Source organism: Silurus aristotelis (assembly GCF_946808225.1).
Source record: "Silurus aristotelis genome assembly, chromosome: 8".
NCBI classification, from domain to species: Eukaryota; Metazoa; Chordata; class Actinopteri; order Siluriformes; family Siluridae; genus Silurus; species Silurus aristotelis.
In genome coordinates this window covers 5,385,149-5,412,648 of record NC_139581.1, presented here as the reverse complement: position 1 = coordinate 5,412,648, position 27,500 = coordinate 5,385,149, and the positions used below count along the sequence as shown (strand labels likewise).

Below are 27,500 nucleotides of genomic sequence, written 5' to 3'. Positions count from 1 at the left end.
TAAGACGCGATGGTTTCACGAGGCTGAGACCTGGATGAAATGGCTCGTTATATTGTCAGCACACTTAACAGATGGAGAGGTGAGGGTTGAAAGCACACAAGCACATTTTCTCAACACCAACAAAAGGGTAACAATGTCTAGAAACTGGGAACGTGGGAACTCCACCTGCACGCTTTGGCCTCTTTTCTTTCATAATAACTCCCTAATAGCGATTCTGAGACCTTAAAGCTTTGTGAGTGCAATTATGTCTGCAAAAGTGAGGAGAAATAACACCACATCGGTTATAAAGGTGTTACATTATAAGGTCGGAAATCTGTAGACACCTGACGTGAGATTTGTATATGCTTTTTTGCTGGAACAGGTTTTGGTCTCCTGGATCAGGTGTCAGTTGTCCCAAAATTGTTTTTTCATTTATTGTATTTATTAGATTACAGTGATTTTACCTAAAAAAAACCAAAACATATTCTATCATATTGTTTCACTCAGGAGAGGAGATGTAAATCTGTAAGCGAACACATCTGACAGTCTGACAAGTAGTTTGAAAATATGCCACTCCAGATAAATCGGAGCCCTTTCGGACTTTACTCAAATGCCAGTGATTTTTTTTGTGTTATCTGAGCGATTTATCACAGTCTCTGCTTTCAGGAAACCAGAAAAAAGAAAGCTGTATTTATGTTTGCCCTCAGTGGTTATTTCCACCTAACCACCTCCACACGCTCACATACGCAGCTGTGCAGCCTGAACGTCTTATTACTAGTCTGGCAAACCGCTCCATTATATTTCCTTTGGTCAGATTTTTTTTTTTTATTGGTTCAATATTGGATGGATACAACAATTCTTGCATTTGGTCAATGCTTTACTATATTTCTTACTATCACAATGCTGAATTCTATCTTCTAAGTGGCCTTGATGTATTTCCTAAAAAACAGCAGCTATGGCAGGAATTTTGGGAAATATGAATGTACTGTTTTAGATATATATAGAGAGAGTATAATCTATAGATAAAGTATAATCAATGGATTTAGGAAATAAAATATATACCCTATATAGACAAATTCTTCTTCTTCTTTGGGCTTCTCCCATTAGGGGTCGCCACAGCAGATCATCCGTCTCCATACCCCCCTGTCCTCTACATGGGCCTGGGCCACTTTCACCCCAACCACCTGCATATCTTCCCTCACCACATCCATAAACCTCCTCTTTGGCCTTCCTCTTTTCCTCCCTCATGGTGGCTCCATCCTCAGCATTCTCCTACCCCATGTCCCTGCTCTGCAGATGTCACTATACACTATATAGACAAATGTTTGTGGAATACAAGATTTGCATGGCTTTTTGAACATCCTGATCCACATTTGTGGTTACAATAACCTCCGCTCTTCTGGGAAAATGTTCTAGATTTGGGATTGTCTTTGTGAAGATTTGTGCTCATTCAGCCTCATGGGTGGTGATGTGAGTAAAGTCAGATACTGATTTAGGTATCAGTAGGGTTGAGGTCAGGGCTCTTTGGTAAGAAATCTTTCACAATCTTTCATCTTAGTTGTTGCCTGAATGAGATCAAATGTAAGTCGTCCATGATAAGGGAGTCTACCAAATGCTGTAAATGTAAAATGGTGAGCAAACATATATAGAGGGGATTAGAGTGGGACGTCTGATCTGAAGGCCATGAGTTTAAATCCTAAAAACACCAAATCCCAGCACCACTAAGCTGGGCCCTTGAGCAAGGCCCTTAACCCTCAGCTGCTCAGTTGTATAAATCGCTTTGGATAAGAGCATCTGCTAAATGCCATAAATGTAAATGCAAAAGTCTGATGGAAGGACTCCCCCATGTTGAGAACTTCAGACCACATTGCATTTTGTGGTTTCTCACTTTTAAACATTTCATGTAACTAAAATGGATGAAAAAACCTGGTAAACCATTGGCACTATTGTTAAAGAGGATGAAGCGTTTTTTTATTGTGTTGTTTCAGCACCATACTCCATTTGATGTTTAGATGATTTTTCTGTAACTGTCATTTTTCCATTCCTTATTAATAAGCACGTCTGGGATTTTGCCATGCGCAAGGTTCGCGTTTTTTTTTTTTTTTTAGAAGTTAGAACACTTATTTTCTATGACACACTTAGAACTAAAATGCAGCGGAGCTAAGCCCTGACTTTGTCCTCGCTCGGAATCACGCTTGGATAAAGGCGATCCCTTTAACGTGACAAGGCAGTACATTATTTCTGTCAACGAAAGCCATGAGAAAGCACAGGTCTTCATCAAGTTCTCAGTCAAAGCTATCCCGGTCCCTCAGGAGTGGAATGGACAAAAAATACGTATAATATTTTGTGATATATTATATGCGTCACTTTTTTTTAATAATACTGTCAGGAAATATATTGCATTGTGTCAGTGTGGGTTAAAACATATGTGTTTGTGGGCTGGTGTTCACAGTGTTACAGGACACCTTCATAAGCTCTGAATGACAGAAAAAGAAACAAAACCTACCGATGAGTGGCAATGGTTTGGTTTATAAAAATTTTGGTTATATACATATAGACTCCACCCCCGTTCACAGCATCCATATGTTCGCTTTGAATCTTGTTGATCAAATGTAAAGAATCTTTTTTCGAGTCATTTAGTTCATTACGTTTCTTTAATCACCTTCATAGCGTTTATGGGAGTCACGTGAGAAAAGAACAAACGACTCGGACCAGAGGACTCATAAGATATGTCTTATATATATATAAAAATAAACTAACAACTTGGACTAAAAGAATCCATTATTTCATTCTGTTTCCTGTAAATAACTGACGGAGATTTTGTGATGCTTTGCTAATGCACATCCAGTAGAAAATAAACGAATCTTCGAGACGACTCTTCTTCTGAGTCATATTAAGGACTCATTTAAAGAATCATTGATTCAACCATGGTGAACGTGTTGGTTCAACAGTACAGGAATTTTGAACGTGCACAGCTATGAGAGTAAGAAGCCTAAATCTGAACGTGAAAATTATTTACAGGGACCTGGATTGAACTATTTCTGCTTTCTGTCTATCAGAACTATCCTCAGGTTTATATCTAGGCTTGTGACACTCGAATTGGTTGGACTTTTCATATAATTAATGGACATTCGGTGCCACCCAGATTTTGAGTCTGGTTCCTCTCAAGGTTTCTCTCCTCATACCATTTCAGGGAGTTTTTAATTTCCACTGTCACTACTGGCTCACTCATTAGCAATAAACTTAGAAAGGACAAACCTAAACTTAAACTAACATATGAATTCATATTTCATAACCCATAAAACCCACAGAGCTGCTTTAGGACAATGTCCATTGTTGAAAGCACTATCCAAAAAAAAAATATTTTTTTCTTGTCGTAGGATAAAGAACTCTAGTAAGGTGTATTTCAAAATTCTCTTCCGCCACTCGCCTTTCTTTCGTTCTACTTTTCGACAAGCCGACTATTATTCGTAATCAAGTACAATATATCTGACATCGTAACTTGTGTCTGGTTCAGCTTCAGTCGCCTTTCAAGCTGTGCCAACTTTCGAAATCTGTTCGTAGGCAAAATGGAAGAGGAGAAAGACGAAAAGAGAAAATCTCACTAGTAATTACTGTGGCTGTGTTATGAACAGGGGCCACCTGCAGATCACAGAGCAGCTGGTAGGCATATCCTCTGTTTGTGTGTGTGTGTGTGTGTGTGTGTGTGTGAGGGAGACTTATATAGCTGCCATCTGACATTTTCCCTGAAACTGGATCAATGTATTTACAATTTCAGTGCATCAAGGAAACGAGTCGATGAATATTTCAACCTAAAACGTAAATGTGAAACATGCCTCGCGAGTAACCGTTTACCGCGCCAGAATTCCGACCCGATTTCAGAGGAAACGTTCATCCGAGTCGAGTAAATAGGACAACCCGATCTATCGCTCTTGCCAAGTTATAGATTTTCGCCCTTGTTCCCTCAATACAGCCTCTTCTCGTATTCATCCTGAAGGGCCCAGAGGAAAAGCGCCGGGAGTAGTTAATATTATTGAACCGTTTCGTTTTAAAAGCCAGTGTTGCATGACACTGAGCCAAATCGACATTGTGCGTCAGATAGAACAAACAGGTCAAAAGGAGCAGTTCAGTTCACTTCACGATCCTGTGTGTTGCTGGCGTAAGAAAATCCGCTATAAAATCTCACCACCATGTTCCTCTGACAAGTCTTATAAATGTTCCTGCTATAAAATTAAGAACAAACTTTTTCTCAGCTTTGTGAATATACATACCCTCCAAGAGAGGCCTGGATAAAGCTCTGTGTGTGTGTGTGTGTGTGTGTGTGTGTGTGTGTGTGTGTGTGTGTGTGTGTGTGTGTGTGTGTGTGTGTGTGTGAAACCCACATGAAACAATGATGTTATTCTGTATAAAAAAAATGTGATTTGGGGATAATGAGCCAAACTCCAGCTGTGTTTTGATTGGCTGCTGGCAAAATTACTCACCGTAGTCGTCCAGAAACTTGCACGAGATGTCCAAGTGGGTGGAGCCAAAAGGGTTCCTGACAAATCTCCGCCTCCTCCTGAGATCATCTTCCCAGTAGTCAAGACGCCAAAAGTCATGCAGCTGACTGCGGAGAGAAAAACGAAAAGAACACATTAAGCAAGACTTAATTTTGTAATCATTATTTTTTAATACAGATATTGGTAAGACATCTAGATTTAATGAATATGCATATTAGATATGCTAATATGCATATTAGAATTATTTTTTTTTTAAATGAAACAAAAATGAACAAAATAAAATATATGAATGATCAGATATAACAAAGAAAAGGAATAATATATACAGGTAGTCCCTGACTTACAGTACGATGAAGATGCGTTACCCTGTCGCCATCGTAACTTGACAATATCGTAAGACGAAACATTTCTTACCGAGGAGTCTTAAAGAATAATGTTCAGTATGGAGTAGTACACTTTCATTTGTTTAAATTGAATAAAATACAGTACATAACCTAACAGAGCTAATTACATTACCGTATTGTATACACTCCATAGTCTACAGTATATGTACTGTATGTATGTGTCGACAGTAGGGGGCGGAACGTACGCGGTTACATTTGCCTGCCACACAAAACTTTAAATATTTGTACAATTTTTACAATTTTTATGTATATCTATCGTCATTGTAAAATCGAAAAATCTCAAGTCAAATCATGAATCATTGTAACTCCTGGACACATATATATATATATATATATATATATATATATATATATATACACACACACACACAGAACAGAAGATTTACATTACACTTCATATTCTCATTATCAAAAGTATTGGCATCCTTTAAAAAAAAAAAAAAAAAAAAAAAAAAAAAAAAAAACAATCACCTTATTTATTTGTTTGTTTGTTCCTTTTTCCAGAATTCAACATTTAAAAAATATTTTTCTTTCTTTTTTTTAGTTTTTGGATTAAAATCCTTAAAAAGTTACAATCAACACCATATTTGTAAAAGAAACTGAATATAATCATACAAGTAAATTCTAAATAAACAACCTCACACACACCATACTGTACTTTCATGTAGTGTATGTCACCGAAAACTAGAAACCACCAGAAAATCTTATTTAAGACATTTGTCTTTTTTTTTTAAACTGGATCTATTTAAATATTGGCGTCAGTGTTAAATAAGTTAATAATAAGTTAATATAAATATAGGAGTTAATGTTTAATAAGTCCAATGCAACCAAAACAGATTTAGTCACACATACACAGAAGTACGTAGAAGGTGTACAATGTACCCTATAAAAGAAAACAATACTCTCCATGGGACCAAGGTGCTACATAAAACATCAAAATCACCACAAAGATAAAATAAGACAAAACACAAAGCTAACTAGGACACTACATAAAGTTTACGAGGGCAACATTCAGTCCAAACAAAACAGGAAAACCAGACAGTCAGACGGTAAACACTGCAGCATCGAGCAGTAGATGTGTGATCATGCAAAATGATTTGTTCATATAATAATATATACTGTACAAGTAAACATTGAATGTTTAGCATCAATTTTGTTTAAAGCAGCAGTTTTGTGCATTCAGTTAAATGAGATTGTTTATTTGAGTGAGTGTGTGTGTGTGTGTGTGTGTGTGTGTGTGTGTGTGTGTGTGTGTGTGTGTGTGTGTGTGTGTGAGAGACAGCCAAGTCCCTTTGGACTGAGAAGTTAAAAACACTTTTTCACACAGAGCCATGTAGTTTTGGATTTTGTTTTCTCTCAATAATAAAAACCTCAATTTAAAAACTGCATCTTATGTTCACTTAAGTATCTTTTACTAATATTTCAATTAGTTTAATGATATGAAACATTAAAGTTTGACAAACATGCAAAAGAATAAGAAATCAAGACACTTTTTCACACCAATGTATATATATATATATATATATATATATATATATATATATATATATATATATATATATATATATATATATATATATATATATATATATATATATATATATGAAAATTGCCAGAAAGGATTAGTGTGATTTGTCCTTAAAGTGTCCATGTGCAGAATAAAGTGACCCTGTGCTGTGCAAGTTCAGAGTTAAAGTGATGAGGAAGTGATGCTACCCGACCGGACACTCTCAATAGTCACCTGAGAGGATAGTTTAAAGTCCTTTAGGCGTCTCAGATGGTACAGATGCTGCTTCTTCACCAGGGTGCTAATGTGACAAGACCAAGACAGGTCCTGTGTGATGTGAACACCAAGGTACCGGAAACTGTCCACTCTCTCCACTGGTCCCGTTGATGTTTAGTGATGAGTATGACCGCTCGTGCTTCGTGCTAAAGTCCACTATCAACTCCTTAGTCTTGCTGACATTCAGGAGAAGATTGTTCTCCTGGCACTTTCTCTCCAGGTTATTGATCTCATGCAGGTAGATCGTCTCGTCATTGTTGAAGATCGGGCCCACCACAACGGTGTCGTCAGCAAACTTGATGATGGTGGTAAAGTTGAAAGTGGCTGCACAGTCATGTGTGTATAGTGTTTACAGCAGGGGGCTCAGAACAAAACCCTGAGGAGCTCCAGTGCTGAGGGTGAGGGTGGATGTGGTGTGTTTTTTTCCACCTGTCTGGCTTGTGGTCTGTCTCTCAGGAAGCTGGAGATCCATTGACAAAGGGGTGGGCTGAGTCCCAGGACCTCCAACTTAGAGGTGAGACTGGAAGGAGTTATGGTGTAAACGTTGAACTGTCGTTTACAAACAGCATTTTTGCATAATTCTCTTTTCTGCAGTCCACGTGGCTCATCGGTGTGTGGAGATGTGCGATGGCATCCTCAGTAAAGCGGTTCTGGCGATACGTGGGCTACAGGGCGGTAGTCGTTGGGGCAGGCGGGCTGGGGTTTCTTCGGGACAGGAACAATTGTGGACTGTTTAAAGCATTAGGAGACAAAAGACTGTTCCAGTGGGAGGTTGAATATCTCGATGAACACCGGTGCTAGTTGGTCGGCGCAGGCTTTCAGAACCCGACCTGTGATGCCATCTGGTCCTGCTGCCTTCCTAAATTCTCCTGAAAGCCCTTCTCACGTCATGCTCCGAGATGGTGAACGCGTTTACCTTTCCCGCTCTCTCAGCGTTCATGCTGTTTGTGCTGCTAGCGATGTTAGCTGTAGCCTTGAAGCGAGTATAAACTAAAATACTCCCAACATCCCAACCGTAAAATAATTCCAACATCATCATTACAGACACGCTATTTTGCACAACCCAACACTCCAATTCTTTAATTTAACTTTTTAGATTCTGGGCTTTTTAGTCGTTTCTCCCAGCCATTTACGTTTTACGGGAGACCCGTTTCTTTTTGTCCACCAAAACTTTGTAATTTTCTTCCTATTGAGCTTTGTGATGTATGATGTTGTATGATGTTTATTTCATTTTATTCTTTATTTCTATGCTGGCAAAGTTCTCTGAGATGTAACTTATAAAGGTGCTATATAAAATAAATTTTATTATTATTATTAATGATTTTGGAGGACAAAAAGGGGGTGGGTGTCAAAACTTTTTGCAGGTGATTGTAACTTAACTCGTTCATTCAGTGACTCGAGAACTCGGAGGATACAGCAACTCGGAATTTATGCAAAGCGCTCAGCTGCAAATCACAAAGCTGCGTGTAGTTAGATGTAATCTGTCCTAAAGCCACGATGAAGCCTCCCAGCATGAGGGGCTTCCAGGCAGCAGCCTTGGCAGCACGCGTATAAATAACAGCCAGTCCCATTACCAAACATGGGGTCGAATTACACATCTAAACGGCACGACGCGCCTCGCCTGCGTTTTTTTTTACCGTCCTTTTTTAACAAATCTTGTAAATCAGAGGTAAGACTCCATATGCAGACAGCGTGCAGTTTAATGATGCTAGGAGAGAGGGCAGGAAGGGAGGGCCGGAGGGAAAAACGAGGGGTGGGGGTCTTACCACAGCCACAGCTCGCACTAATAAAACAATCCCCCCACCACCATCACCGCCACAGCGTACGGAGCAGCCGTGATTAAAATAATGTGCTGAAATATTCATCTAGATGATTGGTGAGGCCCTCGAGCGAGCGGTGGAGTACTGCGTTCGTATCTATTATTGATAAGGGTGAATTAGCAGACGTGCAAAAAAGAAAAAGGAAAGAAACGGACAGAACAGATGCGAAAGAGAAAGGGAAAACAACAAGTTTCCGGCATGTGGCAACCATCTTCGTGAACGATTATTCCAACATTAGGAAGGACCTGGGCTAATTTTATTGCTCACAGCTAATGCGAACCATTATGGGCCAGGACAAGCATCAAGTTACTAAGTGCAGCTCTTTTCCACTGTGCTCAGGCCAGGGATGTTGCAAGAGCTTTAGCATGTCGATAGAGAGAGAAAAAGAAGGAGAGAGAGAGAGAGAAATAACACTGCAAGTAATTTACCACATCCAGGGTTTTGAGGGATGTTAAAGGAGAGTGATGATGGTGGTAATTGGGGAACAGATGACAAGATGGGAAGAGACAATCAGCAAATTCCGTCATTGTGGTTTGTCTTCATTACAGGGAACGTGGGCAGAAATGTGCAAGCTGCCCGTGTGATCATTTCACCACCAGTGCGAAGAGAGTAGTTTATGTAGTCGAAAAAACATTTCAATTAAAATAATAATAATAATAATAATGATAATCTTGCTACTTTTTGTATAAAGTACATATTACTTGCCAAATAAATATGTTGCCATTTATTCATGAAAAAAAGTAAGATATTAGAATAATCAAATCAATAATTAATACTAAATAACTTCGTATTTATAAATAAATGTAAATAGATTTATTACAATTTATTTATAAATAAATACAAATATATACATACACATGAAAAATGTTTATAACTTAAACATAAATAGATCATTTTAATACTTCATTGTGATTCTTTAACGAATATTTTGGTGTCAAAGCTAAACCAGATCTCAAATATAAAAAAAACCCTTAGTGTTCAGATAAAAGCTGTTATTAGAGAGCATTTAGACTGTTAGCTAATAAATGTAAAAAAGAAACTGAATGAAAATGAGTTAATAGAAATGGTGTAACAGGCAGGTGTTATTACATCAGAAAATATGACAGCAAATCGCGTTCCAATATGCAAATCCAAGCTATGAATTGCAGATTGGAAGGGGTGTGGGTGGCAGGTTTGGCGGTTGGGGGGGGGCAGATTTCAGGGGCATCGAGTTTCCTAATATTTCCCCATATATTGTGATTATAATTGGGAGGGGGGCATCTGTTTTGTTCTGTTTTAATAAAGAAAGCAAACAGGCTGCTTCCTTCCTTGGGGACTGAATGCAAGATTGTCCTTCCCATGAAAAAAAAGTGAGGAGAAAGTGAAAAACAAAACAAGTAAAAAAAAGCGAGGGAGTACAATAACAATAACAGCCAGAGCACTCTCTCCACAAGACGAGGCAGCCATTTACAAAACAGGGCTCGAATCCAAGTGCTTCCTCCAGCTATGGGTGGGATTATATAGAGCTCTCTGCACCCTGCCATAACACTGAGGCAGACTAAACAGATTAAAGTGTTACGGCAGGATCACATCCCATCCCGACCCCCCTGGCAAAAAAAACAACAACACGGAAACACAAAAGCCTGTGAATATATCTACAAATGTCAGAAAATCAGGCCATTGCAGAGACTTAGCCGACAGCAACACGAGCCCGGTCTCAGTTTAGCATCAATCAGGAGTGCGTAGTGTATGTGCTAGCATGTCAAAGGTTCATCACGTGCCACGGTATGAAAAGCAGTACACAGCGCCGAGGGCTTGTCTGCTGTCAATCCCGAGTTGAGAACGAGGCCTGTCTTCGCAGTGCGAGACGTCCGGGGACCAAATCTGCTTAAACGATTTTTGTAAATGCACGATTACACTGTGAAAAATAAATGCAGAACCCGCAAAAGGAACCCAAGCGATCACTGTTTACGATTATGACCTCCAAATCTGCCAGGAGAAGCTAGCAAGGGGTGGGGTAGGAATCCTTTGAGGCTTTGAAGCTTGCTGAAAACACAAGTCCCCAGCTGTGTATGATGAATGTGATTCAGTTTGACAGCGGTGCAGCAGCAGCGAGCGGCAAGTTCAGAAAATAAAATTTGAGCGTTTCCTTTTTCTCCTCCGACAAGAAAGGAATTAAACGCAAAGCCAACCGAAGGCAAATTATAAAGGACAATAAACAGAATATTACTTGATGGCAGCATAACCCGTCTTGTCCCCGCAAACCATGTGCTTTTACTTTGGAAGCTGTTTGTTCAGGACAGGAAAGGAGTCCGGGCAATGCATTACGGCACATTGGTTAGCAATCAAGACGGATTTCTCATGTATCAGAAGTGAGTGAGTATCGTAATGAGGGTCTGGACACTCAGGGTGGTCTTGATCCGAGGGCGGGTGGGGGTGGGGGGGTTTCCCTGAGGAGGGTGTAGATAAGGGAAACACACAGCTGGGAGATGAATGGCCAGCGCTCAGGAGCGGTTTGAACTCCAACCGCTGGGAAAACCATCTCACACCAATCGTTTGTAAATCTGACATGCTGATTCTTGTGATGTCATACAGAATACAACCACTATTGTTCCTCATACGATCAGGATGGTATAGACGATCTGGAATCCTGAGAGGATTTTTCTTGAATATTGGGCTAAATTTTAGTTTAAAGGATTGTAGTGGGTTTTCTAATATATTGTTCTTAAAGCAATTGTAATTAATGTATTTTAAAAAAATAATCGAAATATTTTGCCCAAATTACGACGGTTAGATTTTTTTTCATTTTACGATGACCATAGCGATAAAATAGCAGCAACGTAGCAGCGTTAGCAACCTACCTCCACTGGCCAAACAGTGCTCGTCCATGCGCCTGCTGCCACCTACATACAGTATTTCACAAAAGTGAGTACACCCTCACATTTCAAAAACCATTTGAGTATATGTCCTGAAGGGACAATACTATAGAAATGGAACTTGGATATATTTTAGAGTAGTTAGTGTGCAGCCTGTATAGCAGTGCAGATTTACTCTCCTCTGAAAATGGACACAGTTTTGACATGTTTACTTAGGGTGTACTCACTTTTGTTGACAGTTATTTAGACAATAATGGCTGTATGTTGAGTTATTTTCACAGGACAGTAAATCTGTACTGCTACACAAGCTGCACAATGATACTCTGAAATATATCCAAGTATCATTTCTATAGTATTGTCCCTTGAGAGAAAAAAAATTAAATTGTTTGGGGTGTACTCACTTTTGAGAGATGCTGTATATGCTGTACAGTTTACAGTATCATACTGTAAATCACTCTGGTTTAAACAATGTTCTGTAATTTGTTAGATTATTAAAAAATTACAGTATACTACCCCATACTGTTCACCATACATATACAGGTAGTCCCTGACTTACAATGAAGATGCGTTTCAATGACCCTACTGTCTGTATAATGACCATAACTTACTGTAAAAATATTGAAGATTTCGTAAGTTGAGCCCAACCTACCCAGGAGACTTAAAGAATGGGAATCAGTACAGGGTAGTATACTGTTATTACTTGCTTTCGGCTTTTCCCATTAGGGGTCGCCATAGTGGATCATCCGCATGTTTGATTTGGCACGTTTTTACGCTGGATGCAAACCCTCCCCATTTATCCGGGCTTGGGTGACGCCAATAAGAAGGAAAGAGACAAGAGTTAAAGCTGGGCTTTGGAACCCCAAAAACACATAGGTCAAAAAATCACAAGTCGAAACATCATCACTGTAGTTTATACAATATGGTACTGATTGCTCTGTTTTGATACATTTATGCACTGTAATTTGTTAAATGATCAACAAATTACAGAATACTACACCATAATAATTCATGTCTTGTCTTGATATTTTCAAGTTACAATGGAGTTATCAGAACGCATCTTCTTCGTAAGTTGGAGACTACCTATATAGTAATTTGATGCATGTTCATGAACATACACTTAAAATATCAAATCTTGTCAGATAAAGATGGAAAAGATCAAAGATTGCTATAGGATTTCACCAGTGGTGCCTTTAATGAACAAATCAATTGAAAGCTAGCTGACTAGCTATAAAGTGATTTGATTTGTTTTTATTAGTAAAGCCACATTAACAATACATTTGGAAAAACTTTATCCAAAACATCACTTACTTGATATTAATTTCGTATTTATGGAACTGTTGTATAAAATTTCAGGTTATACTGAATCGACATGGCTGTGATTAGCAATGCCATTTATTAGATGGTGATAATTCCATATTTAGTCCCTATTTGCTGTGAAGGCCTGGGGTGCAGTCAGACATTCATCTCAATGGATGGTCAAAGTTCTATAGTAGGATTCTCAAGATCTTCCACTCCAAACCATGTAAAGCATGGTTCCCCGAGTTCAAGCAATGGGGAATGCTAAAAGATCCAAAACCATCCTGTACAATTGTGTGCCTCTAACATTGTAGTAACAGTGGCTGGAAAATGCAGGTGTCCCAAAACGTTTGTCCATAAAGTGTACAAGAAAATTTAACCAAAGACTTGACTTCTTGTAAACTAGACACTTCTTTAGATTAAAGGGAAATAAACATATAAGTTTCACTTAATGGGTACTTAAGTAGCTAAACATGCTAAGACTTGTAGGATTTGTCCACAGTTCAAAACGTTACCTCGTGAATTTGTCCACAATTTAGTTATTTTTTCAATTACTGTGTTAAAGAAGCATTCAGTGAGCACTAAAACAAAAAGAAGTCTTATACACAAGTCTATCCAGCACACTGTCCCAGCAAATGAAAAAAAAAAATTACTTGACATGACTTGATCCTCCATCGTGTCTCAGTTTCAACAACAGTGACATTTTAATTGTACTGAAACCAAAAACCAACAAAAAAAAAAAAAAAAAAACAGCTCAAAGAAAAGATCTTTGCTAGTATATCGCTGGCTAGACGCCGACAGTCGTTTCATCTAAATGGCAATCACGGGCTAGAATGAGCTCCTGATCCGCTCCACTTTAGCAATCCCACGTCTCCTGACAGACATAAAGGATGGCGCAGGACCCGCCCCTCCTCGCGAGAAGCTCAGATTTATTAGTCCGATCAGCCATCAATCACATAAATGGACTTTTCTACTGCATTTTAAAAGCTAATTTCCACAGCGCTGATAACCACGACGACCGTCTCAGCAGAGCGACGGTCATTATCAACAAAAGTGTGTACTGTAAATGCACAACAATGGGTTTGTCCGCTTAAATACGTGAGTTTGAGGAGCCTCTGAGTGTTAGATTTAACACTCCACTGTCCACGGGGGACGGCCTTTGTTTGTGCACGGCCATAAAAAAATCCGACAGCCATGATTCAAGCTCAAGCGGCGCAGTGGGAAATAAAAGGAGAATGTGAAAATTTCATAGAAAAAATTATATATATATATATATATATATATATATATATATATATATATATATATATATATATATATATATATATATATATCAGTGGCAGTGTTTGGGTATAGAGGAAGAGAGACGGTTTGTTTGGAAGGCCGTGAAAATATATTAGACTTATATGGGAACGATGTGGAGGGTTTTACACCAGGATGGTTCCCATGACAGACGTTCCCATTTCCTTGGAGCAGACACGGCGAGATATAGTCGGATTCCGTGTGCCGCTGTACGGCTGTTTCATTCGAGATAGATTCGCTAGGCCGGTGTGACCGAAAACAAAATGATTGTCTTGCATAGCAATGTGTATAGAACCATACATTGCCCAGAATATCTGAAAAGCAGATAGAGTCCAAAAAAAAGACAAACAGATATTTTTCCAAAGTGTATGATGTTGCACATATTAATCACCACTATATATAGAACTGATATAGTTTCTATATCACCATTTAAGGTCATTCAAGACATCAGAGTTGTAGTAACAGCTCGCAGGGCCGCTTTAGACAAAAGTACTCAACCAAAAAAATAATAAAATGGTGGGATTCAATAAAACACCATTATATTCTCTTTCAATGCCTCCATTGGGAGCATAAATGGGATGTAATTAGCATAAGTGGTGCTAATGATGGGCCTCTCTGTGAAATGCACAGGGTTCTGCATTTTCTCAGTGCTACCACAACGCCGGCTTTGAATAAATGCTTAAAAAAGAATAGAGTCCTATTTGAAGCATCATTCTTTACATTCTGCATCTTTAACTGTTTGAATTAAACATTAGAGGGTGTGCCGTTATGGGGGAAAAAGTGGTAGCTCAGTGGATAAGATGGTCATGGGTTCGATTCCCGGTACGTCCAATCCCACCACCAAAAAGCTGCCATGGCTGGGCCTTTTAGCAAGGCCCTTAACCCTTAATTGCTCAGCTTTATAACAGATAACTGTAAGTCGCACTGGATATGGGCATCTGCCAAAATGCTGTAAATGTAAACACGTCTGATGAGCATGTAGTAGCAGAATGCCACTTTGGTCAGTTGTAGAATGACACTTTTTGATTGGTCAGTAGTAGAATGCCAATAATTCTACTAATACTAATAGTAGTAGAATTTAAGATGCTGGGTTACTGATCAAAAGGTCGGATTATTGCCAAGCTGCCACTCTTGGGCCCTTGAGAAAGGCCCTTAATCCTCTGTGCTCCAGGGGTAGTGTGAGATGGCTGGCCCCGCACTCTGATGCCAGCTCCCTACATTGCTGGGATTTGTGAAGAAATATAAATATCTTTTGGGGCTCAATTAAGTATTAAAGAAAAACATCAGTAGGAATCGACTCGATGCCCCAAAATTAATTCGTTTTCAATAGCGGAACATCTTACATCATTTAATATAGTATAAGATAATAATTCCTTTAATTCATGTATAGTTGCTTTTAATGCTGTGGAAAATCTCGGAAGCAAGTTAGTTCCTCTTGTAAACAATCAACCCTTTACCAGCCCCCAATCCTCCCTCCCCCCCTCTCATTTGAAGTAAATAAGACAAAAACCAGAGCTTGTCATGCTGAAAAGAAAAAGCTCTTCTTCACTAAAGACTTTCCATTGTCTGAAAACCTCTGACTGTTACAAAAAAGTAACACTGAACACTGGAGACTTTATACATAACGGTTGCATAAACATGCATTCTTACGAAATATTTTGACATATCAACTATTATAGAGGTTGTTTTTTTCATCTATTCGGTTATGTCGATTGAAGTAAAAGTTTGTAAACTTTAACACTTTTACTTGTCACATATACAAAGTGCATTCCTTCTTTTTGCAGCTTGTTAGGAAGCTGAGGTCTAAAATCGGGTTAAGGGCCTTGCTAAAGGGCCAAACAGCAGCAGCTTGGCACAGCTAAGGGTCAAACCTTTGACCTTTTAAAAATTGAGTTTTCACCTTCCCCAGGTGTTCCTATAGTTAGTTGTTACTTTAGGACTAATGGATGTTTAGGAGCACAATGATAGGCAGAAATATTTATCGAGGTTTATGTTATAGAAAAGTAATCAATTGTCAGGAATATGGTCACAATCTACACTACCCATTAGCCACTCCACCTCATGGGACCATGTCACATGTTTTCGCACCTGAGACAATTCCACGATTCACCAAGCCCACAGTCTACCTCACTATTTGGCCAGGATTTTCATTTAAAAAGAACATATTTTTTTTAAAACGCTCGCCAATGTGGATACTTTTGAAAATTCTTGACTCTAAAAACGAAGGCTTTCAAAAATGACGACGCAATTTAGGTCAGAGCCAGAAAGTAAATAAACACAAAGTTAAAGTCTTACGTTTTGTGGGACTATGCATGAAAACTTGGTGTGGCTGGGATTTGAACTTAAAACCTTCAGATCCAAAGTTCTCTGCCTTAACTACTAAGCTACCACCTCCAAGGGTTCTTGCACATGCTTCTGTTTCTCGAATCTTACGTGACATAAACACCCTCTGACCAATCAGAATGATTTCTAAATGATCGAAAATAAATATAAATTGAACGTGTAAATCAAATAATATTACATATTAAATTCCCATCTAAATAAAATCACTTATAAAAACCTGCTAAAGACCATTTTGCACTATAATATATTAGGAATAGATTGAGAACACAGCATAAATAGATGGTTTATAGGAATTTAAACATCATCATTTTTTGGATCATAAATCTACGAAGGAAACTGGATTCATTTTTCATCCGTAATTGAATTAAACGCTATTTCTTTGTAGCGGACAGGGGAATTCGAAACCCACAATCACAAACGTCTGACGAAAGCGATTTGCGAAGGAAATATGTTAATCCCTCCTTTCAAAATATATGTGACATGACTCCTCTAGGGTCAGCTCAAAAATGGTAAACTATTACATTCTTTCTTTGGAGCATAAATCACTTGGGAGGGGGTGGGGGGGTATATATTTGGCAAGCCGAGCTTGTGAATCTCCCTTTGGCTGGAGAAGTGGCCTGGCATTCCCATGTGCCGTGTTGTAGTTTCAAAACGATCAGCTCTCACTCCTCAGCCCAGCCTTTGAGCTCGGGCTTCTCCCACAAATTGCACAAGACACATTTCAGCCGGATTGGAGAATTCATAAAGGGTCCCATCACATCATCGCAGGCCAACTGGCGACCATATGCTGGTGGATCATTCAGTTTTTCACTCCGCTTTATTTTTCATCCACGCTAGCTTTTAATATCTAATTAGAAGAATAAAGGAAGACACTAAAGTTACATACAGCCTGGTCAAATCAGACAGAGTGGAAGTGACCGGCATTGGGCCCGAACATCCCTTATCAGTACTAATCCTTTGACTGGATGCGAACATGTGACCCTTTCACCGCTCAGGTCATTAATGTCATGTAAGGACACAAGGCTCTCTCTTTGTATCCTTGCTATAAATCAGACGTAACTACCTCCGAGTGTCCTGAAGGATACGAGTGGCACTTGTCAGAGCGATTGAACAGGATGAACACAGACACAACCTGCCTGGGTGAAAGACAGAGTTCTAGCGCAGGTCAGACGGCCCTTCTCGGCTGCTTCGCCAAACCGTCCATCTACTTTCATCCAGGATGGGGCCGTGGATCAGAGGGGAACCCCAGATGCCCCTGAAATTGATGACAATGCAGATGGGAGTTTTTCCAGAGATAATTAGTGCAGGCTGCAAGGTTAAGCATGCCCTCGGGGAAGGGAAGCTTGAGTGGAGGTTCAAGAACAAACAGATGAACATGTATTGAAAAGAACAGCAAAGGAACAGATTTGCATGGGTTTACCCTCCACACTATTACTATCACCATCACAACAGATTTAATGCTGGTCAAATGAAGTAAGGTGTATGGACCAGGTTATTTATTGGGAATAGAGTAAACTGAAAACATCGGAGAGGAAAGATTCTGTTGGCGCTAACTTACTTTTAATTTGAGAATACAACCATGTTTGAAGATGTATGACATTTTCTAATAGTTATCATTCATAAACAGTGCCCACTTTATACAATTCAGTGTTGATTTGTAATTAGAGAAGTGATTATAGCAAGATCATTAATATAAATCTGTGATTTGGCTTTCAGTTGGCTCTATTTTCAGACATGCTGCTATATAAAATGTATATACTGTACCATCTGTCTAGAGAAAAAAATATTATGATTTATAAATATACACATATATGGAGTATTGGGACACCTGATTTTCCAGCCCTACATTTGGAGACACACAATAGTATAGGATGTCTTTGGATGTGGTAGCATAACATCTTTCCTGTGCACAAAGCCAGCTCCATGAAGATATGATTTACATGGGTTGGAGTGGAAAATCTCTGAAGTCAACCTTATTAAACATCTTTAAGATGAACTGGAATGCTGACTGCACCCCAGGCCTCCTCATCTCACCTACAGCAGTCCCTGATATTACTAATGGCCTTGTACCTGAATAAGCACAATTCTCCAAAAGTACACTCCAAAATCTAGTGAAATCCTGTGTAGGTGTCCACAAACCTTTATCTATGTAGTTTACAGTACATACCATAAACAAGTCAATCGTTACAAGAGAAAAAAAAGACAATCTTCTTAAAATGTAAATATTTCGAATTCTTAAAATACATTTTCTTACTCAATACCGCCATTCTTTCCAGAAAGCTTTATGTTTTGAAATTACAGATTTATTTTTTAAATGTTACAATGTTACACTGTTACACTGCAGATTTCTTCCAAAAACTTGTATCAAAACCAATTTCAGTCTTTACTCTTTGTTAAAGGATTTAATATCCCAAAATATTGTGGTTATCAACTTAAACCTGATACTGGTATCGAATTAAAGGTAAAAAAGGTAAAGATGCTTTATATTTGTCACATGTACTTTACAGAACAGTGATTTATTTTTTCGCATATACCAGCGATGTTAGGAAGCTGGGTTTGGAGTGCAGGGTTAGCCATGATACAGCACCCCTGAAGCACAGAGGGTTAAGGGTCCAAAAGTGGCAGCTTAGCGGAAGAGGGGCTTAAACCCCCAACCTTCTGATCAGTAACCCAGAGCCTTAACAAATGAGACACCACACTATTAGTATCATGGGAATTAGTGCACTTCTACTACTGACCAATCAAATGTGTCATTCTACTACTGACCAATCAAATATGGCATTCTGCTACTAACCATTCAAATGTGGCATTTTACTACCGACCAATCAAATATGGCATTCTACTACTAACCATTCAAATGTGGCATTTTACTACTGACCAATCAAATATGGCATTCTACTACTTACCATTCAAATGTGGCATTTTACTACTGACCAATCAAATATGGCATTCTACTACTAACCATTCAAATGTGGCATTTTACTACTGACCAATCAAATATGGCATTCTGCTACTAACGATTCAAATGTGGCATTTTACTACTGACCAATCAAATATGGCATTCTACTACTAACCATTCAAATGTGGCATTTTACTACTGACCAATCAAATATGGCATTCTACTACTTACCATTCAAATGTGGCATTTTACTACTGACCAATCAAATATGGCATTCTGCTACTAACGATTCAAATGTGGCATTTTACTACTGACCAATCAAATATGGCATTCTACTACTTACCATTCAAATGTGGCATTTTACTACTGACCAATCAAATATGGCATTCTGCTACTAACGATTCAAATGTGGCATTTTACTACTGACCAATCAAATATGGCATTCTACTACTAACCATTCAAATGTGGCATTTTACTACTGACCAATCAAATATGGCATTCTGCTACTAACGATTCAAATGTGGCATTTTACTACTGACCAATCAAATATGGCATTCTACTACTAACCATTCAAATGTGGCATTTTACTACTGACCAATCAAATATGGCATTCTACTACTTACCATTCAAATGTGGCATTTTACTACTGACCAATCAAATATGGCATTCTACTACTAACCATTCAAATGTGGCATTCTACTACTGACCAATCAAATATGGCATTCTACTACTAACCATTCAAATGTGGCATTTTACTACTGACCAATCAAATATGGCATTCTACTACTAACCATTCAAATGTGGCATTTTACTACTGACCAATCAAATATGGCATTCTACTACTAACCATTCAAATGTGGCATTCTACTACTGACCAATCAAATATGGCATTCTACTACTAACCATTCAAATGTGGCATTTTACTACTGACCAATCAAATATGGCATTCTACTACTAACCATTCAAATGTGGCATTTTACTACTGACCAATCAAATATGGCATTCTACTACTAACCATTCAAATGTGGCATTCTACTACTGACCAATCAAATATGGCATTCTACTACTAACCATTCAAATGTGGCATTTTACTACTGACCAATCAAATATGGCATTCTACTACTAACCATTCAAATGTGGCATTTTACTACTGACCAATCAAATGTGCTATTCTACTACTGACCAATCAAATATGGCATTTTACTACTAACCATTCAAATGTGGCATTCTACTACTAACCATTCAAATGTGGCATTCTACTACTGACCAATCAAATATGGCATTCTACTACTAACCATTCAAATGTGGCATTCTACTACTGACCAATCAAATATGGCATTCTACTACTAACCATTCAAATGTGGCATTTTACTACTGACCAATCAAATATGGCATTCTACTACTAACCATTCAAATGTGGCATTCTACTACTGACCAATCAAATATGGCATTCTACTACTAACCATTCAAATGTGGCATTCTACTACTGACCAATCAAATATGGCATTCTACTACTAACCATTCAAATGTGGCATTTTACTACTGACCAATCAAATATGGCATTCTACTACTAACCATTCAAATGTGGCATTCTACTACTGACCAATCAAATATGGCATTCTACTACTAACCATTCAAATGTGGCATTTTACTACTGACCAATCAAATATGGCATTCTACTACTAACCATTCAAATGTGGCATTTTACTACTGACCAATCAAATGTGCTATTCTACTACTGACCAATCAAATATGGCATTTTACTACAGACCAATCAAATGTGGCATTTTACTACAGACCAATCAAATGTGGCATTTTACTACTGACCAATCAAATTGAAGAATCCAGACGACCTGCCATGGTGAACGACAGACACATCTGCCTAAGAAAAGTTCTAGAAAGAGAAATAACAACGGAGACTCCATTCAAAATCCTTTTCCAATCTATGCTACTTATTACAGCATCTGATATATATATATATATATATATATATATATATATATATATATATATATATATATATATATATATATATATATATATATATATATATATATATATATATATATATATATATATATAAAAAATTCTCTGATATCCAATCCACGATTTCTTTTGCTGCATTTATCAATGTAAACCCAATAGTGCAAATCAAAATCAAAACAGTACCAACTATACTTCTGACAAATCAGAATATTCTAGCAGTTTTAGTTCTAGTTAGACAATGCCTTGAAGTGATATCTTTAATTACTTAAGTGAAGACTTTGCTTTTTGATACAGAAATTAATTTCTAATACGGTTTCTTTACCATCCGTTCCAACATTTGTTGATAGTATTTGCCATAAAACTGAATCCAGAAATCCTTATGCCTTGTACAAACAGCTTGATCTATACATTGAAAGTTACAAAAGCTCTGACACTGTTGACTTCATGCAAAAATCTGTCCCAAATCCAATTCAAATCTTTGCTACATGCTAAAGTATCTTTAATGCAACATATTTTCTATGTTATATGATCCACGTATGCAGGAATTATCCCAAAACAAATACAGGGTTTCAATACAGATTTTGTTTTCTAGAGGACGGGACAGAAGTTACAGTTCCTGCCTCTGTGAACTCTGTCTCGAGTTTTATTTTGGGTCAGACATTGTGCCTCAAGGTTACAGCTTTCATCCCTGACTGCTACGGACGTTCTGAAGCTGAAGAGGCTCATTGCAAAGATCAGTTCCAGTCTTTTCTATTTCTGACTAGAAATTTGGCAAAAATGATTTAATGTAGAAGCCTAAACATAAGGGGTTTCCTTGAAATATGCTAAGAAACGAATGAAGCGCAAACCTTGACCATTTTTCGTTCTTAAAAAGAATATTGAAACCCCACAAATGCTTCTGACCTTACGGTCTAAAATACATGTCATCCTTTCTGCCTTTCTACCTCTAAATTTAACCTCTCTTCCTTTCTTTCTTTCGTTCACACTGTCAGGTATTAAAATGGATAGGCCCTTTCAGCTCCACCCACTGACACGGCTTTGCCTGGGCGCCTGTGACTGAAGGCTCCATTCCATCACAAAGTTATTATCCAGGACCAGATAGCTGCCATAGATCACACGCACAACCTCGAGCTTACCGTTTGTCAAGGGAAACAGCATCTCCCCCCTCGGCTTCCCTGCAGATCAATACGAGCCACCTTCCTTTCGCTCATACATCCTCTCTCTCTCTCTCTCTCTCTCTCTCTCTCTCTCTCTCTCTCTCGTGCTTTTCATTTTCATCCATCTCTCCTCAACTGACGCCAAAAAAAGGTAATTATACAAGCGAAAGCTTTGAGAATCGATACCCGAGTCAGTTAAGGTCCAGTGAGTTAAGGTCCAGACACGTCAGTTCTCTGTCAGCTGTCAGCCACGTTGCTGACTTGGACAAAGGTAACAAAGGGACTCCTGTTTTTCCACAGAGAGTCCGAATAGTTTTTCCCCATTGCAGAAGGCCATGCTGGAGCAATTAGCGCCGGGTCGCTCATGCAGAACAGCGAGCTGAGCTTCGAGATGAGACGAGGCGTTATGGGGAATTTAGTGAAGTCAGCCACACGCCACTGCGTGACAGAATATATGCTGATGGGGAACAAGTCAGCTTTATTCATCACAAGCTCCATTACAGTTGAGGTGAACTTCACGCAGACATGAGCATGGAAGTGAACTCCAAAGAGGACGTGGTGTTTTAATGGGGCTTTTGCATTTCAGGTGTAGCGATCATTATTGAAAGTGGTTTTATTTATTTTTCTCTATCTATCTATCTATCTATCTATCTATCTATCTATCTATCTATCTATCTATCTATCTATCTATCTATCTATCTATCTATCTATCTATCTATCTATCCATCCATCCATCCATCCATCCATCCATCCATCCATCCATCCATCCATCCATCCATCCATCATGAGAGCTTAAAGAAAGAAACCAATTATTAGTCCGAACTTTAATTTAAACTAATTAAAAAGTTAAATATTTTTTTAAGAAGTGAAAAAGTACAATAAGTTAATAAACAAATAACATTAATAAAAACAGTTTTTCCAATTTTAAATTTGTTTATAAATTAAGTGAAAATATTAACAGTAAACACATTTTCCTTCTTTTTTTTTCAACAAATGAGAATGTATTATTATTACTATTATCATTATAATTATTATTATTATTATTATTATTATTATTATTATTATTATTATTATTATATTTTTTTTTATAACTTCCTACTTCCCTTCTCACAACAACTATAACTATAACACTTAACATTTTTTGTTTATTTTCCTTCCTTTTCCTTTCAACTCCTTTTTATATAATTTATTTTTCTTTTAACCATTTTTCATGTTTTTAACACTCTTTTATGATATTTTCTATACAAATATATTAATACTAATATTTAGCATTACAAAAATAAAAAGCAAATCCTCTTTAGTAGTTTTATTTCATATTTAAGATGCTTTCCATGTGGTCTCTCTCTCTCTCTCTCTCTCTCTCTCTCTCGCTCGCTCTCTCTCTCTAACGTAAACGTCTCCTGAAGATATAACATGATTTTACATAAATGTCACTGAAAGATTAAAATATGAATATTTTGGACTTTGTTTGACAATAAAACACCACTGTAGCGTGACGACGTCATTGAGTTTGTTTACAGAGCTTGTTGTACAGCTGTAAAGACGGGAACAAAACATCAGTAAATGAGTCCATCATTTTGCAATTCCATGGATTTTTTTCGGTCATTAAGTCCGTCAGTCTGTCCGACATCTTCTTCTCTGGTAACGCAACTGAAATTTATAATCTGCTTCCCAAGGTTAAAGGTCAAAAGAGCTGGAAGAGCTAGAAGGAAGGGCTTGTGGGGGAGGAAGGTGGTGATGTAGGCTAACTCTCTCTTAGATGGGAAAAAAAATCTGACATCCAATTTTCAACTTGATTTATCAGTGTAAAGTTAAAATTGATAGTGTGTCATTACTGGTCTAAGAGCTGTCTACCCGAGTCCTATCAAAGCCTTCTCGTTTTGATTTAGTGGAGCAGATCAATACAATCCTATACTGTTTCAATTTGAACACTATTGATTTTCTGATGCTGACTCAATACAGGGGACATTCATCATCGGGCAAGCGTGGACTATGATCGAACCGAGCCTCGGCGCTCTCAAGCTGCTTATTTGGCTTTCAGCTTGTGAAGGCTGTGAGGTGTGTATTTGAGGCGCAGATATATATATATATATATATATATATATATATATATATATATATATATATATATATATATATATATATATATATATATATATATATACACACACACAGAAGTTTAACCTATTTGCACCAGCATAAATGTCATGCATTAATAAAAAGATTTATTTACATATAATTATTAGTATTATTGCACTATACTTTTATTATTTCAAAAATAAACAATATTTGATATGTAGATCAATTTCTCATCGCTAAACTGTTTCTCGAGCAAGTTTTCTCTGCACCGCTGCTTCTACGTGAATATGAAATTATAATGAATATAGTCACATAGAATACAGATTAACATGGCAGAGGTAGAGCTGCATCTTCCTGCAGACACAACAGGAAAAAAAAAAATGTCTGGTTTTATTTCATCTTTTTTCTTTTTCTTTGTTTTGTACAATAAAGGCCTGTTTGTGAAAGGGGCCATGAGTTAGAAGTCAGAAGGCACTTATGTAAATTGATAATTTGATGTTTGGCTGAAACCAAAGTTATAAAAGCGAACTATTTGTACCATATTGAATTGCAAAGCTTCATAATTTTTCTATTCTATTCCATTTCCAGTCTCTTATATATATATATATATATATATATATATATATATATATATATATATATATATATATATATATATATATATATATATATATATATATATATACATCTTTGCATCATGTACATTGCTGTCCAAGATGATCCTGCTTGAAGAAATGGCAAGAATCTGCTGAAGTAACCAAAATGTTTATTTTTATTATTATTATTATTATTATTATTATTATTATTATTATTATTATTATTATTATTATTATTATTATTATAAGTATTTAAATAAAGTGCAGAGAAACTCATGTATGTTTCCTTCATCCAGCATTCACTATTCCTCCAAGTCTCCCCAGGCTGTAGCACATCATAAAAAGAAAAACGCAATTCGAAGGCATTCATGCTCAAAAAACACACACTTTGACGCAAATAAATTTTAAAACTCACACACACACACACACACACACACACACACACACACACACACACACACACACACACACACACACACACACACACACACACACACACGTGCACATTCCTAATGCTGGGGGGCACACTATTTTACAGCACCAGTATAAATGGGAAAGTTAATGTAGCATTGAATAAGACTAAGATGTTGAACCGCAACACTGCCTTAAGCCTATAAACATATTGCATCATTATTCTTCTGCAGGAGGTTACCATTAAATTTCAATTCGTTGCAAGGTTTTTTTTCCTCTTGCGCTACCATTTACAGTCCTCGGCAGCTCAATAACCTTTTGTCTCAATGCAAATGTTATGGCTCCTCTGCGCTCGCTATAAATATTTGACTAAGCCAGATAGAGGTAGCAGAAACTTCCAGCCAGGGTGTAAACACAGCTATTTATTTCTCACAGAAGTCGTTAAGAGCGAAAAAAAAGTGACTGCTTGGGTTATAACACAATAATTAATGAAGCAGTGATTCATATGGAAATGAACTTTTGAGCTGATACTACATTCAATTATCACATTATTAGAGAATAAAATGCAAAAGATAAGGTGCAACATTTTTTACTGTGATCATTTTGGAAACCCGAATAATGGATTATAAAGATCTATTCCGAGTCTAATATCAGTGATGGATGAATATTTCTATGTGCCGTCTATCTAATTAGTGTTTCTATGTGCGGAATTTATAAGTCGTTTATTATTATTATTATTATTATTAGTAGTAGTAGTAGTATAGTAATAATAATAATAATAATAATAATAATAATAATAATAATAATAATAATAATAATATAAATAATAATAATAATAATAATAATAATAATAATAATAATAATAATAATAATACAACTATTTATTTTTTAACTACTCTGGCCAATAAACTTGATTCTGATACTAAATACATGTTAATTCCATATATTATTTAAACTCTAGCCCCAATGCATTTTATTCTGGGATATGACATTTTGCTACCAAGAAAGAAAATAATAATAATAAAAATAAAAATAATATTATTAATAATGTTAATAAGAAGAATAAGAAAATTACTATTAGTAGAAGTAGTATAACAATGATGATATAATTAAGAAGAGGAAAATAATGATAATGATAATAATAATAATAATAATAATAATTATTATTATTATTATTATTATTATTATTATTATTATTATTATTATTATTATTATTATTATTATTATTAGTTGTAGTAGAAGTAGTAAAAGAATTAGTAATAAAATAATAATATTGAGAAGAAGAAAAAGACAAAGAGGAAGAAGAAAATGATCAGTAGCAGTAGTTGGAAAAAGAGGAGAAGGAGCATTTCTATTTATTAATATATTTATTTAGTTATTTATTATTTATTTGTATTTGTTTGTTTGTTTGCTTGTTTATTCATTCAGCTGTTCATTTATTTATTTATTATTATTTTTTGTTATTCATTTATTCTACCTATTATCTAATTATAAACCCCCACTGCATTTTTTTATTTTTTTTGAGAGGGGGGGGGGGGTGTTCTAAGTTTATTTTACGTCCATTAATTCACTTATGATGAGGATGATGATGATGATAATAAAAAAAAAAAAAACTAAATACTATAAAATAAGTTAATTCATTAGTTAGTCAGTTAATCCCAGCTTTTTTCTATACCCAAGCTTCCACCGCATCTCATGTCACCAGAAAATGGTTTCATACCTGCTTTTTACTCACAGTAAACAAACTGCGTGGGGGAAAATCTGAAATCTCGCAAAACTGAATAATCACAACCGATGAATTCATTGTTTCAACAAAAATCCAAATTCTAAAAGATCACACATACAGCACCGGACGCCGTTCACTGTTTAAACCCAGAAGTGTTTTTCCTGTTGCTACTTTGCACAGTAAAGAGTAGAGGACATTTTCCACCAGCAGTGCTGAACTTCTTCAAATAAAGATATAAAGAAAGCCAGGACCACTGTTTCAGCAAATGTGTAAAGAACGGCTGTGGCATGTGTGTATGGGCATGTGTGCGTGTGTGTGTGTGTGTGTGTGTGTGTGTGTGTGTGTGTGTGTCCCCTGGACTTTCT

The 27,500-nt window shown here is 37.0% G+C and overlaps 1 protein-coding gene across 1 annotated transcript in view; it reads right to left on the bottom strand.

Annotated features, from left to right (window-relative positions):
• The window catches only part of nbeab (neurobeachin b), a 444,946-nt gene that overhangs the window by 144,571 nt on the left and 272,875 nt on the right, over positions 1-27,500 (bottom strand). Inside the window, exon 38 of the mRNA XM_083547720.1 lies at positions 4,461-4,585. Coding sequence (XP_083403846.1) covers positions 4,461-4,585 — 125 coding nt within the window. The remainder of the gene's footprint in view (positions 1-4,460; positions 4,586-27,500) is intronic.